The sequence below is a fragment of the Oncorhynchus gorbuscha genome, unplaced genomic scaffold (genome assembly GCF_021184085.1).
Source record: "Oncorhynchus gorbuscha isolate QuinsamMale2020 ecotype Even-year unplaced genomic scaffold, OgorEven_v1.0 Un_scaffold_1326, whole genome shotgun sequence".
Lineage (NCBI taxonomy): Eukaryota > Metazoa > Chordata > Actinopteri > Salmoniformes > Salmonidae > Oncorhynchus > Oncorhynchus gorbuscha.
Genome location: NW_025746134.1, coordinates 59,983 through 72,500, shown reverse-complemented (window position 1 = coordinate 72,500; position 12,518 = coordinate 59,983). Strand labels below are relative to the sequence as shown.

Below are 12,518 nucleotides of genomic sequence, written 5' to 3'. Positions count from 1 at the left end.
CAGGTCTCCAGCTACCCAGACCTGTCTGATCAGGGTGCTGTGGGTGTGTCCAGCTTACACCTGTGCAAATCCAGTTGTGTGTGTATAGCAATGGGAATGAAATATCCAACCAATGGCTCAAGTCGTGTTATAGGTCCACCCCACACCTGGAGGGCTGTGTGGTCCTGTCCAGAAGAAACCCCTTAGCCCCTACCTCTAGACACGTGTGGAGATCTGAGAGGATTGGACAGGTGTAAGCAATACCACCAAAATTCCAACAAGAGGGTAAGGTGGATCTCTCACCATGTCACCACCCATCAATCACTCTCAGATCTCCACAATTGTCTAGACTCTGGGCAGTAGGGACTAGGGTTGGTTCTGGACAGTAGGGGCTAGGTTTTGTTTCTGGACAGTAGGGACTAGGGTTGGTTCTGGACAGTAGGGGCTAGGTTTTGTTTCTGGACAGTAGGGACTAGGGTTGGTTCTGGACAGTAGGGGCTAAGTTTTGTTTCTGGACAGTAGGGACTAGGGTTTGTTTTGTTTCTGGACAGTAGGGGTTGGGGCTGGGTTTTGTTTCTGGACAGTAGGGACTAGGGGTTGGTTCTGGACAGTAGGTGCTGGACAGGGGTTGTTTCTGGACAGTAGGTGCTAGGGGTTGTTTCTGGGCAGTAGGGACTAGTGGTTGGTTCTGGACAGTAGGGGCTAAGTTTTGTTTCTGGACAGTAGGGACTAGGGGTTGGTTCTGGACAGTAGGGGCTAGGGGTTGGTTCTGGACAGTAGGGGCTAGGGGTTGGTTCTGGACAGTAGGGACTAGTGGTTGGTTCTGGACAGTAGGGGCTAGGGGTTTTGTTTCTGGGCAGTAGGGACTAGCAGGGTTGCAATATTTTTTCTGGACAGTAGGGACTAGGGGTTGGTTCTGGACAGTATGGACTAGGGGTTGTTTTCTGGACAGTAGGGACTAGGGGTTGGTTCTGGACAGTAGGGTCTGTGGGGCGACGCACAATTGGCCTAGCGTCGTCTAGGGGTTGGTTCTGGACAGGCCATGGGTATTATGGAAGCTCAGTCAGTAAGTCTGGCACTGTCTAAATGTAAGGGCTGTTTTCCAATATAATGTTAAAATGGCAGTGCAGTAAAAAATGTGATTTTCCAGTTTTGTTTATGATATTTCCACACATGACTGGTTGTGTTCTTGCCACATTTAAAGGTCCCTTTCATCGTTAAATTCCGTCTTTAGTATTTGGCCCATACATTATTTTAGAGACATCCCCCAAATGTCACAGTGTAATTCGTATTTAATGTAAGGGTTAATTTAGAGGGTTCTGCCAGTGATGCTGGTAGAGGACGATATAATCTGACCATGTTTTGATCCTGAGTCTGTGTGTTTCTCTCTCTCTCTCTCTCTGTGTTTCTCTGTTTCTCTCTCTCTCATTCTCTCTGTCTCTCTATTTCTGTCTCTCTCTCTCTCTCTCTCTCTCTCTCTCTCTGTCTCTCTCTGTCTCTCTCTCTCTCTGTCTGTCTGTCTGTCTGTCTGTCTGTCTGTCTGTCTGTCTGTCTGTCTGTCTGTCTGTCTGTCTGTCTGTCTGTCTGTCTGTCTGTCTGTCTGTCTGTCTGTCTGTCTGTCTGTCTGTCTGTCTGTCTGTCTGTCTGTCTGTCTGTCTGTCTGTCTGTCTGTCTGTCTGTCTGTCTGTCTGTCTGTCTGTCTGTCTGTCTGTCTGTCTGTCTGTCTGTCTGTCTATTTGTGTCTCTGTCTGCCAGTGTCTGTAGCCCTGTCCTCAGTGCAGGAGGACGTAGACAGCCTCAGACTGGTGAGGAGGGTGGACTCTTCTCCCAGACCACCCCCAGCCGTCTCAGAGGAAGACTTATCAGTGGCCTCCCTCCTGGACATTCCTTCCTGGGCGGAGCCTATGGGCCACACACACTCAGAGAGCATGCATGGGCTATTGGAGGACCTGGAGATCACAACGTATGTCAGTCAATGAATGAGCCAATTAGCTTCATGGATGGATGAGAATATTTTTATATTTCATTTAACTGTCGGCTTTAGTAAGAGAAGAGTATTCTACAGAGTTTGAGATTCATTATCAATCTGTCATTCCAGTAGATCATCAGAATTTAATATTGTCAATACCTGATAGCTCCTCCAGATTATCATAATAATAACAATAATATTAATAATTATATATAATAATTATAATGATTATAATAATTGTTGCTTATATTATATAGTCATATAGTATGTCTCTTTGGAGTCTGCTAAAATGTAATTGTAACAGTGTTCATGTCATTCATGTTTCAGGGAGCTGAGCCCCAACCCGTGGACTTTGGAGGACACGGTAACAAGGGAGTCTGCCACCGCCAGCGAGCAAGTAAGTCCCCCTCTGAACGTGATTGGAGCAGAAACTTGGAGACTAGCGTCTCAGGTGTATGGCCCCCAGTACCAAACCAGAGACCAGCCTCAGGGCCAGCGCAGCAGAAGTAGCAGTGGTCTACTCCACCCTCAAGTGGGCGCAACTGGGCCTCTGCCAGCTGGTGTTGACCAAATGTCCCCACCGGGGCGAGGCGAGGTTGAGGGTGAGCGCTGGCTGTCGCCGGAACAGCTCAGGATATCGTCTCCCATAGTGATCAGTGACTTTGGTCTGAGTCTGTCAGAGTCTGAGCAGGCAGAGACAGACTTCAGAGAACTCTGTGTTGGGTTTAGGGAGATGCCACTGGACAGAACCCTGAACCCTGAAACCAAAGCCAGGTTCTCCAGAGAGGCCAGCACAGAAATCTATGACCACAGTCATTTAGCTGAGTCTGACTGTAGCAACGCGTGTTCGCCTGAGAACCGTAGTCAGGCTTGTTCGCCTCAGGACTGTAGCCGTGGTCTGGCAAGTCTGGCCATGGCTGAGGAGGCTGACAAGAGAACAGTGGCTGAGGAGGCTGACCAGAGAACAGAAAAGCACATAGAAGAGATAACGGCTCGTTTCTACCGGGCCATGTACGGCTCAGAAGAAGTCCTGCAGGTCACTGAGATGGTCCCCGATCCCCACAGGTCCGAAGACCGGTCAGAGAAACGGCTGGAGCTGGTAGCTCTCAGAAAGAACCAATCACAGGTGGAGACACAGCTTTCGTTTATTGACGAGCCAGGAGAGGATTGTGCCATGTCTCACTACAGCATGGTAGAGCAAACCAACGTCCAAAAGGGCATTGTTCGGCCGAAGCAAAGTCCGGCAACCAGCGAGTTCACTCCGATGACACGTGACTCACCTGACAGGCACCCTAGCTTTATCACTGTTCGACCAGAACCTGATCACGTCATAGTGAGGGCAAAAACATCCGGCATGTTCATGCCAGTTACCCCCCAGTCCCCTGGCCAAGACACAACACAGTATTCACATCTCACTAACTACAGACCTCTGACTCCTGATTCAGAAATGGAGTCCCTGTCACCTGACTCTCTACGGGGTCTCTCACCCATGGAAGAAGGGCTCATAACCGTAGCTAGACTATCATCCCCCGAGTCCGTAATGTCCGTTGGCGCCTACAGGGCAATTTCGCCTGACTCCCCTCTCCGCGAGCGTAGGGTAATGTCTCCAGATTCTGCCAGGGCATTCCGTGAAAGCAGGCCTCTTTCTCCCGGGTCGGATGGGTGTAGATTTTCATCCGAGGTTAAAGCCTACATTATAGAGAGTAGAGAACCGTCATACTCTCCATCAGACATATACAAGGGTAAAAATGATTCCTGTGATTCAGAGATAGCAGATAGTGCTCTTGGTACCCTCTCTCCTTACCATTCAGACAGTGTTCTGAGTTCCCTATCCCCTGTGTCCTCTGAGGTGTTTTCTGATGACATATGGTCCCCATCGCCAGAGTTGTATGAATTGGTGACTGAGAGTAGGACCCTGTCCCCGAACTCCCCAGTACCAGAGTATGACACACCTGTACCTGAGACACCTGTACCTGACACACCTGTACCTGACACCTGTACCTGACACACCTGCACCTGAGACACCTGTACCTGAGGCACCTGTACCTGACACACCTGCACCTGAGACACCTTTACCGGAGACTGATAGTATCATGATCCTAGGAGACTACATGTCGTGGTCACCTGGTCACCTGTCGCGGTCAGCTGTGACATCAGAGATGGGCTTTGCAGATCTGTTTTTCACTGAGTGCAGAGCATCCTCCCCAGAGTCTGTTACTTCATTGGATGAGTATAGGCAGCTTTCACCTAACTCGCCGGCTCCTCAACGCACACCCTCAGTGCGTGAGGAAAGTTCACTGTGTGATTCAATAGATAGATCCGTTTCACCTGAATCTTTTACTTCAGACCTAGACTATTCTGAGATCTGTCTTGAGGAATTGCATGCCGTGGAAAGACCTGATTCTCCTAATTCAATATTGTCAGAAGTAGATACAGTAGCTGAAAGAGACTTGGCAAAACATAGACCACCATCACCGGGATCTGGCAGTCCAGACAGTGAAACAGAAATGGAATGGGAGTTCATCCAATTGTCGTCCCTTCCTGAGCACAGATCTCCTGAGTCATTCGGTTCAGACAGTGATGGAGTCCTTATATATCTTGACCATTTCTTAACTGACACGAGGCCACCTTCACCTAAATCTGATACGTTGTTGGATGATTGTAGGCCCTTCTCTCCCGACTCTCCACTTCCTGAGTTTAGTTTGCCATTAGCTGAATATAAAACACATCCGTCTAGAAGTGGACCCTCCTCACCAGCCTCAGTAACATCAGTAACCTCAGTAACATCAGCATTTGAGTACTCTAGTTTAAGTCATGGAGAATCAGTAACTGAAAACCGATCGGAATCACCAGATCCGGGGATGTTACAAATTCCACAGTATAGAGCTAACTTCCTGGATTATGTAGTTCCTGTGAAAAAATACTCATCGGCAATAGAAATTGGTGAATTGAAATTCAGACCCCTGTCACCAGAATCAATGACTTCAGAAGGGGACTTTACCTTCCTTGAGCTCTTGTTTTCCGAGTCTAGGCCATCCTCTCCAGAGTCTGTTGCATCATTTGATAATTACAGGCCCCTCTCTCCTGACTCTCCAGTTCCTCACTTCATGTCTCAATGTTGCGATTGTTATTTGTCTTTCACTGGAAGTAGATGTTCATCACCAGAATCAGTAGCTTCAGATATTGAATTCTCTGAGTTCTGTCTTGAGGAACTGTTTGCTGAAGACAGAGCAGATTCACCTGAATCATTTATATCAGAGAGTGAATTTGTTGAGTCAGTTGAAAGAGGTCTAATGAAACTCAGACCCTGGTCACCAGAATCAGTAACTTCAGAAGGTGATTATACCTTCCTTGAGCTCTTGGTTGCAGAGTCTAGACCATCTTCACCTGATTCTTTCACTTCAAATGACGAATATCGAGCTCTATCTCCTGATTCCCCAATCCCACAATTTAGACCTACAATAATTGAGTCATCAGTGTCTTCATTCTTTAGCAGATCTTCATCACCTATTTCAGTAACTTCAGACATTGAAGGATCTGGCTTCTATCTTGAGGAATTTGTCAATGAAGAGAGGCCATATTCTCCAGAATCTTTTGTGTCAGAGAATGAATTTGTAGAAGCAGCTGAAGGAGGTTTGATTAAATTCAGACCCCTGTCACCAGAATCAATAACTTCAGGAGATGGTTATACCTTCCTTGAGCTCTTGTTTGCAGAGTCTAGACCATCTTCACCTGAATCTAGAATGTCGTTAAATGAGTACAGGCCTCTCTCTCCTGACTCTCCTATTCCTGATTTCAAATCACATTGTTGTGATTATTATTTGCTATTCACAGAAGATAGATCTTCGTCACCACAATCAGTCACCTCAGACATTGAATTCTCTGGATTTAGCCTTGATGAATTGATTGTTGAGGACAGAGCAGATTCTCCTGAATCGATATATTCAGACAGTGAGTTTCAGGATCAATTGGAAGCAGAACTTGTTCAAGTTTTGCATGAATCAGCTTCCCCAGTTTCTGATTCTCTCCCTCACTCTATTCACTCTGAAACATATATCAACAAATTCATCTCACCTGCCTTAGTCCACTCTGAAGCTGAGCACAGAGAATCCAAAACAGGTCTATTATCTACCACAACAATGGCAACAGAAGTCTGTGTTCAGGCTAAAACCACATTACCAGTTGCAGCTAAAACAGCATTTATACAGCTTGACTTGAGTGATGAGAAATTTTTGTCATTGTTACCAGTCACTGTAATGATGCCAGTAAAGCAGGAACCAGCTAATTCTATTGATGAGGGAGATGAAAACAGCATGAAACACCAAGATAAATCTGAAGTCAATACTTTACCTCCTGCGTCAGTCTTTTCAGAAAGTGGTTCACAATTCAGACCTGGACATTGTGATTATTACTTGTTGTACGATGGGAGTATTTCTCCGACACCTGAATCTGTAACAACATTTGAAGATCATCGACCTCTTTCTCCTGACTCACCTAATACACAATTCAGACCTGGACATTGTGATTATTACTTGTTGTACGATGTGTGTCGGTCTACATCACCTTTGTCTGTACCTTCAGACCTTGAATATCGTGGTTTGTACAGACCAGATTTCCCTTCAGATAATGAATTTACACTGACAGATCAAAGTAGCCTATCTGAGTATAGACCACTCTCACCAGAATCAATAACTTCAGAAGGGGACTTTACCTTCCTTGAGCTCTTGTTTACAGAGTCTAGATCATCCTCTCCAGAGTCTGTTGCATCATTTGATGAGTACAGGCCCCTGTCTCCTGACTCTCCAGTTCCTCACTTCATGCCTCAATGTTGCGATTGTTATTTGTCTTTCACTGGAAGTAGATGTTCATCACCAGAATCAGTAGCTTCAGATATTGAATTCTCTGAGTTCTGTCTTGAGGAACTGTTTGCTGAAGACAGAGCAGATTCACCTGAAGCATTTATATCAGAGAGTGAATTTGTTGAGTCAGTTGAAAGAGGTCTAATGAAACTCAGACCCTTGTCACCAGATTCAGTAACTTCAGAAGGTGATTATACCTTCCTTGAGCTCTTGTTTACAGAGTCTAGACCATCCTCTCCAGAGTCTGTTGCATCATTTAATGAGTACTTACCTCTCTCTCCTGACTCTCCAGTTCCTCACTTCATGCCTCAATGTTGCGATTGTTATTTGTCTTTCACTGGAAGTAGATGTTCATCACCAGAATCAGTAGCTTCAGATATTGAATTCTCTGAGTTCTGTCTTGAGGAACTGTTTGCTGAAGACAGAGCAGATTCACCTGAAGCATTTATATCAGAGAGTGAATTTGTTGAGTCAGTTGAAAGAGGTCTAATGAAACTCAGACCCTTGTCACCAGATTCAGTAACTTCAGAAGGTGATTATACCTTCCTTGAGCTCTTGTTTACAGAGTCTAGACCATCTCTCCAGAGTCTGTTGCATCATTTAATGAGTACTTACCTCTCTCTCCTGACTCTCCAGTTCCTCACTTCATGCCTCAATGTTGCGATTGTTATTTGTCTTTCACTGGAAGTAGATGTTCATCACCAGAATCAGTAGCTTCAGATATTGAATTCTCTGAATTCTGTCTTGAGGAACTGTTTGCTGAAGACAGAACAGATTCACCTGAATCATTTATTTCGGAGATTGAATTTGTTGAGTCAGTTGAAAGAGGTCTAATGAAACTCAGACCCTTGTCACCAGAATCAGTAACTTCAGAAGGTGATTATACCTTCCTTGAGCTCTTGGTTGCTGAGTCTAGACCATCTTCACCTGATTCTATCACTTCAAATGACGAATATCGAGCTCTATCTCCTGATTCCCCAATCCCACAATTTAGACCCACAACAATTGAGTCGTCAGTGTCATTGTTTAGCAGATCTTCGTCACCCATTTCAGTCACCTCAGACATTGAAATATCTGGCTTCTATCTTGAGGATTTTGTCAATGAAGAGAGGCCATATTCTCCAGAATCTTTTGTGTCAGAGAATGAATTTGTAGAAGCAGCTGAAGGAGGTTTCATCAAATTCAGACCCCTGTCACCAGATTCTGTAACTTCAGAAGATGGTTATACCTTCCTTGAGTTCTTGTTTGCAGAGTCTAGACCATCTTCACCTGAATCTATAACATCGTTAAATGAGTACAGGCCTCTCTCTCCTGACTCTCCTATTCCTGATTTCAGATCACATTGTTGTGATTATTATTTGCTACTCACAGAAGATAGATCTTCGTCACCACAATCAGTCACCTCAGACATTGAATTCTCTGGATTTAGCCTTGAGGAATTGATTGTTGAGGACAGAGCAGATTCTCCTGAATCGATATATTCAGACAGTGAGTTTCAGGATCAATTGGAAGAAGAACTTGTTCAAGTTTTGCATGAATCAGCTTCCCCAGTTTCTGATTCTCTCCCTCACTCTATTCTATCTGAAACATATATCAACAAATTAATCTCACCTGCCTTAGTCCACTCTGAAGCTGAGCACAGAGAATCCAAAACAGGCCTATTATCTACCACAACGATGGCAACAGAAGTCTCTGTTGAGGCTAAAACCACATTACCAGTTGCAGCTAAAACAGCATTTATACAGCTTGACTTGAGTGATGAGAAATGTTTGTCGTTATTACCAGTCACTTAATGATGCCAGTTAAGCAGGAGCCAGCTAATTCTCTTAATAAAGTAGATGACTCCCATTTGAAACACCCAGATACATCTGAAGTCAATACTTTACCTCCTGCGTCAGTCTTTTCAAAAAGTGGTTCACAATTCAGACCTGGACATTGTGATTATTACTTGTTGTAGATCTTGTGTCGGTCTCCATCACCTTTGTCTCATTTAACTTCAGATCTTGAATATCGTGGTTTGTACAGACCAGATTTCCCTTCAGATAGTGAATTTACAGTGACAGATCAAAGTAGCCTATCTGAGTATAGACCACTCTCACCAGAATCAATAACTTCAGAAGGGGACTTTACCTTCCTTGAGCTCTTGTTTTCAGAGTCTAGATCATCCTCTCCAGAGTCTGTTGCATCATTTGATGAGTACAGGCCCCTGTCTCCTGACTCTCCAGTTCCTCACTTCATGCCTCAATGTTGCGATTGTTATTTGTCTTTCACTGGAAGTAGATGTTCATCACCAGAATCAGTAGCTTCAGATATTGAATTCTCTGAGTTCTGTCTTGAGGAACTGTTTGCTGAAGACAGAGCAGATTCACCTGAATCATTTATATCAGAGAGTGAATTTGTTGAGTCAGTTGAAAGAGGTCTAATGAAACTCAGACCCTGGTCACCAGATTCAGTAACTTCAGAAGATGGTTATACCTTCCTTGAGCTCTTGGTTGCTGAGTCTAGACCATCTTCACCTGATTCTATCACTTCAAATGACGAACATCGAGCTCTACCTCCTGATTCCCCAATCCCACAATTTAGACCCACAGTTCCTCACTTCATGCCTCAATGTTGCGATTGTCATTGTCTTTTAGTAGATGTTCATCACCATTTCAGTAGCTTCAGACATTGAAATATCTGGCTTCTATCTTGAGGAATTTTGTCAATGAAGAGAGGCCATATTCACCTGAATCATTTATGTCAGAGAATGAATTTGTTGAAGTCAGCTGAAGGAGGTTTAATGAAACTCAGACCCTGTCACCAGAATCAGTAACTTCAGAAGGTGATTATACCTTCCTAGAGCTCTTGATTGCTGAGTCTAGACCATCTTCACCTGATTCTATCACTTCAAATAACGAATATCGAGCTCTATCTCCTGATTCCCCAATCCCACAATTTAGACCCACAATAATTGAGTCGTCAGGGTCATTGTTTAGCAGATCTTCGTCACCTATTTCAGTCACCTCAGACATTGAAGGATCTGGCTTCTATCTTGAGGAATGTTTCAATGAAGAGAGGCCATATTCTCCAGAATCTTTTGTGTCAGAGAATGAATTTGAAGAAGCAGCTGAAGGAGGTTTGATAAAATTCAGACCCCTGTCTCCAGAATCAGTAACTTCAGAAGATGGTTATACCTTCCTTGAGCTCTTGTTTACAGAGTCTAGACCATCTTCACCTGAATCTATAACGTCGTTAAATGAGTACAGGCCTCTCTCTCCAGACTCTCCTATTCCTGATTTCAGATCACATTGTTGTGATTATTATTTGCTTTTCACAGAAGATAGATCTTTGTCACCACAATCAGTCACCTCAGACATTGAATTCTCTGGATTTAGCCTTGAGGAATTGATTGCTGAGGACAGAGCAGATTCTCCTGAATCAATATATTCAGACAGTGAGTTTCAGGATCAATTGGAAGCAGAACTTGTTCCAGTCTTGCATGAATCAGCTTCCCCAGTTTCTGATTCTCTCCCTCACTCTATTCAATCTGAAACATATATCAACAAATTCATCTCACCTGCCTTAGTCCACTCTGAAGCTGAGCACAGAGAATCCAAAACAGGCCTATTATCTACCACAACAATGGCAACAGAAGTCTCTGTTGAGGCTAAAACCATGTTACCAGTTGCAGCTAAAACAGCATTTATACAGCTTGACTTGAGTGATGAGAAATGTTTGTCGTTATTACCAGTCACTGTAATGATGCCAGTTAAGCAGGAGCCAGCTAATTCTCTTGATAAAGTAGATGAAACAGCATTTGAAACTAACCAAGATAAATCTGAAGTCAAATACTTTATCTCCTGAGTCAGTCTTGTCAGAAAGTGGTTCACTGACCTGGAAATTGTGATTATTACTTGTTGTACAGTATTTCTCCGATACCTGAATCTTAACAACATTTGAAGTGGTTCACAATTCAGACCTGGACATTGTGATTATTACTTGTTGTACGATGTGTGTCGGTCTACATCACCTTTGTCTGTAACTTCAGATCTTGAATATCGTGGTTTGTACAGACCAGATTCCCCTTCAGATAGTGAATTTACAGTGACAGATCAAAGTAGACTATCTGAGTATCGACCACTCTCACCTGAATCAATAACTTCAGAAGGGGACTTTACCTTCCTTGAGCTCTTGTTTACAGAGTCTAGATCATCCTCTCCAGAGTCTGTTGCATCATTTGATGAGTACAGGCCCCTGTCTCCTGACTCTCCAGTTCCTCACTTCATGCCTCAATGTTGCGATTGTTATTTGTCTTTCACTGGAAGTAGATGTTCATCACCAGAATCAGTAACTTCAGAAGATGGGCATTCTTCCTTGAGCTCTTGTTTTCAGAGTCTAGACCATCCTCTCCAGAGTCTGTTGCATCATTTGATGAGTACAGGCCCCTCTCTCCTGACTCTCCAGTTCCTCACTTCATGCCTCAATGTTGCGATTGTTATTTGTCTTTCACTGGAAGTAGATGTTCATCACCAGAATCAGTAGCTTCAGATATTGAATTCTCTGAGTTCTGTCTTGAGGAACTGTTTGCTGAAGACAGAGCAGATTCACCTGAATCATTTATATTAGAGAGTGAATGTGTTGAGTCAGTTGAAAGAGGTCTAATGAAACTCAGACCCTGGTCACCAGAATCAGTAACTTCAGAAGATGGTTATACCTTCCTTGAGCTCTTGGTTGCAGAGTCTAGACCATCTTCACCTGATTCTATCACTTCAAATGATGAATATCGAGCTCTATCTCCTGATTCCCCAATCCCACAATTTAGACCCACAATAATTGAGTCGTCGGTGTCATTGTTTAGCAGATCTTCGTCACCCATTTCAGTAACTTCAGACATTGAAATATCTGGCTTCTATCTTGAGGATTTTGTCAATGAAAGAGGCCATATTCTCCAGAATCTTTTGTGTCAGAGAATGAATTTGTAGAAGCAGCTGAAGGAGGTTTCATCAAATTCAGACCCCTGTCACCAGAATCAGTAACTTCAGAAGGTGATTATACCTTCCTAGAGCTCTTGATTGCTGAGTCTAGACCATCTTCACCTGATTCTATCACTTCAAATGACGAATATCGAGCTCTACCTCCTGATTCCCCAATCCCACAATTTAGACCCACAATAATTGAGTCGTCAGTGTCATTGTTTAGCAGATCGTCGTCACCTATTTCAGTCACCTCAGACATTGAAGGATCTGGCTTCTATCTTGAGGATTTTGTCAACGAAGAGAGGCCATATTCTCCAGAATCTTTTGTGTCAGAGAATGAATTTGTAGAAGCAGCTGAAGGAGGTTTGATAAAATTCAGACCCCTGTCACCAGAATCAGTAACTTCAGAAGATGGTTATACCTTCCTTGAGCTCTTGTTTACAGAGTCTAGACCATCTTCACCTGAATCTATAACATCGTTAAATGAGTACAGGCCTCTCTCTCCTGACTCTCCTATTCCTGATTTCAGATCACATTGTTGTGATTATTATTTGCTATTCACAGAAGATAGATCTTTGTCACCACAATCAGTCACCTCAGACATTGAATCCTCTGGATTTAGCCTTGAGGAATTGATTGTTGAGGACAGAGCAGATTCTCCTGAATCGATATATTCAGACAGTGAGTTTCAGGATCAATTGGAAGAAGAACTTGTTCAAGTTTTGCATGAATCAGCTTCCCCAGTTTCTGATT

General features: G+C 43.8%; 1 protein-coding gene across 1 annotated transcript in view; it reads left to right on the top strand.

Annotated features, from left to right (window-relative positions):
• The window catches only part of LOC124022294 (ankyrin-2-like), a gene marked incomplete at its 5' end in the record, with an annotated part of 88,681 nt that extends 84,587 nt beyond the window's left edge, over positions 1 to 4,094 (top strand). Inside the window, 2 exons of the mRNA XM_046337216.1 lie at positions 1,735 to 1,942; positions 2,276 to 4,094. Coding sequence (XP_046193172.1) covers positions 1,735 to 1,942; positions 2,276 to 3,953 — 1,886 coding nt within the window. The remainder of the gene's footprint in view (positions 1 to 1,734; positions 1,943 to 2,275) is intronic.
• Positions 4,095 to 12,518: the final 8,424 nt, after the last annotated feature.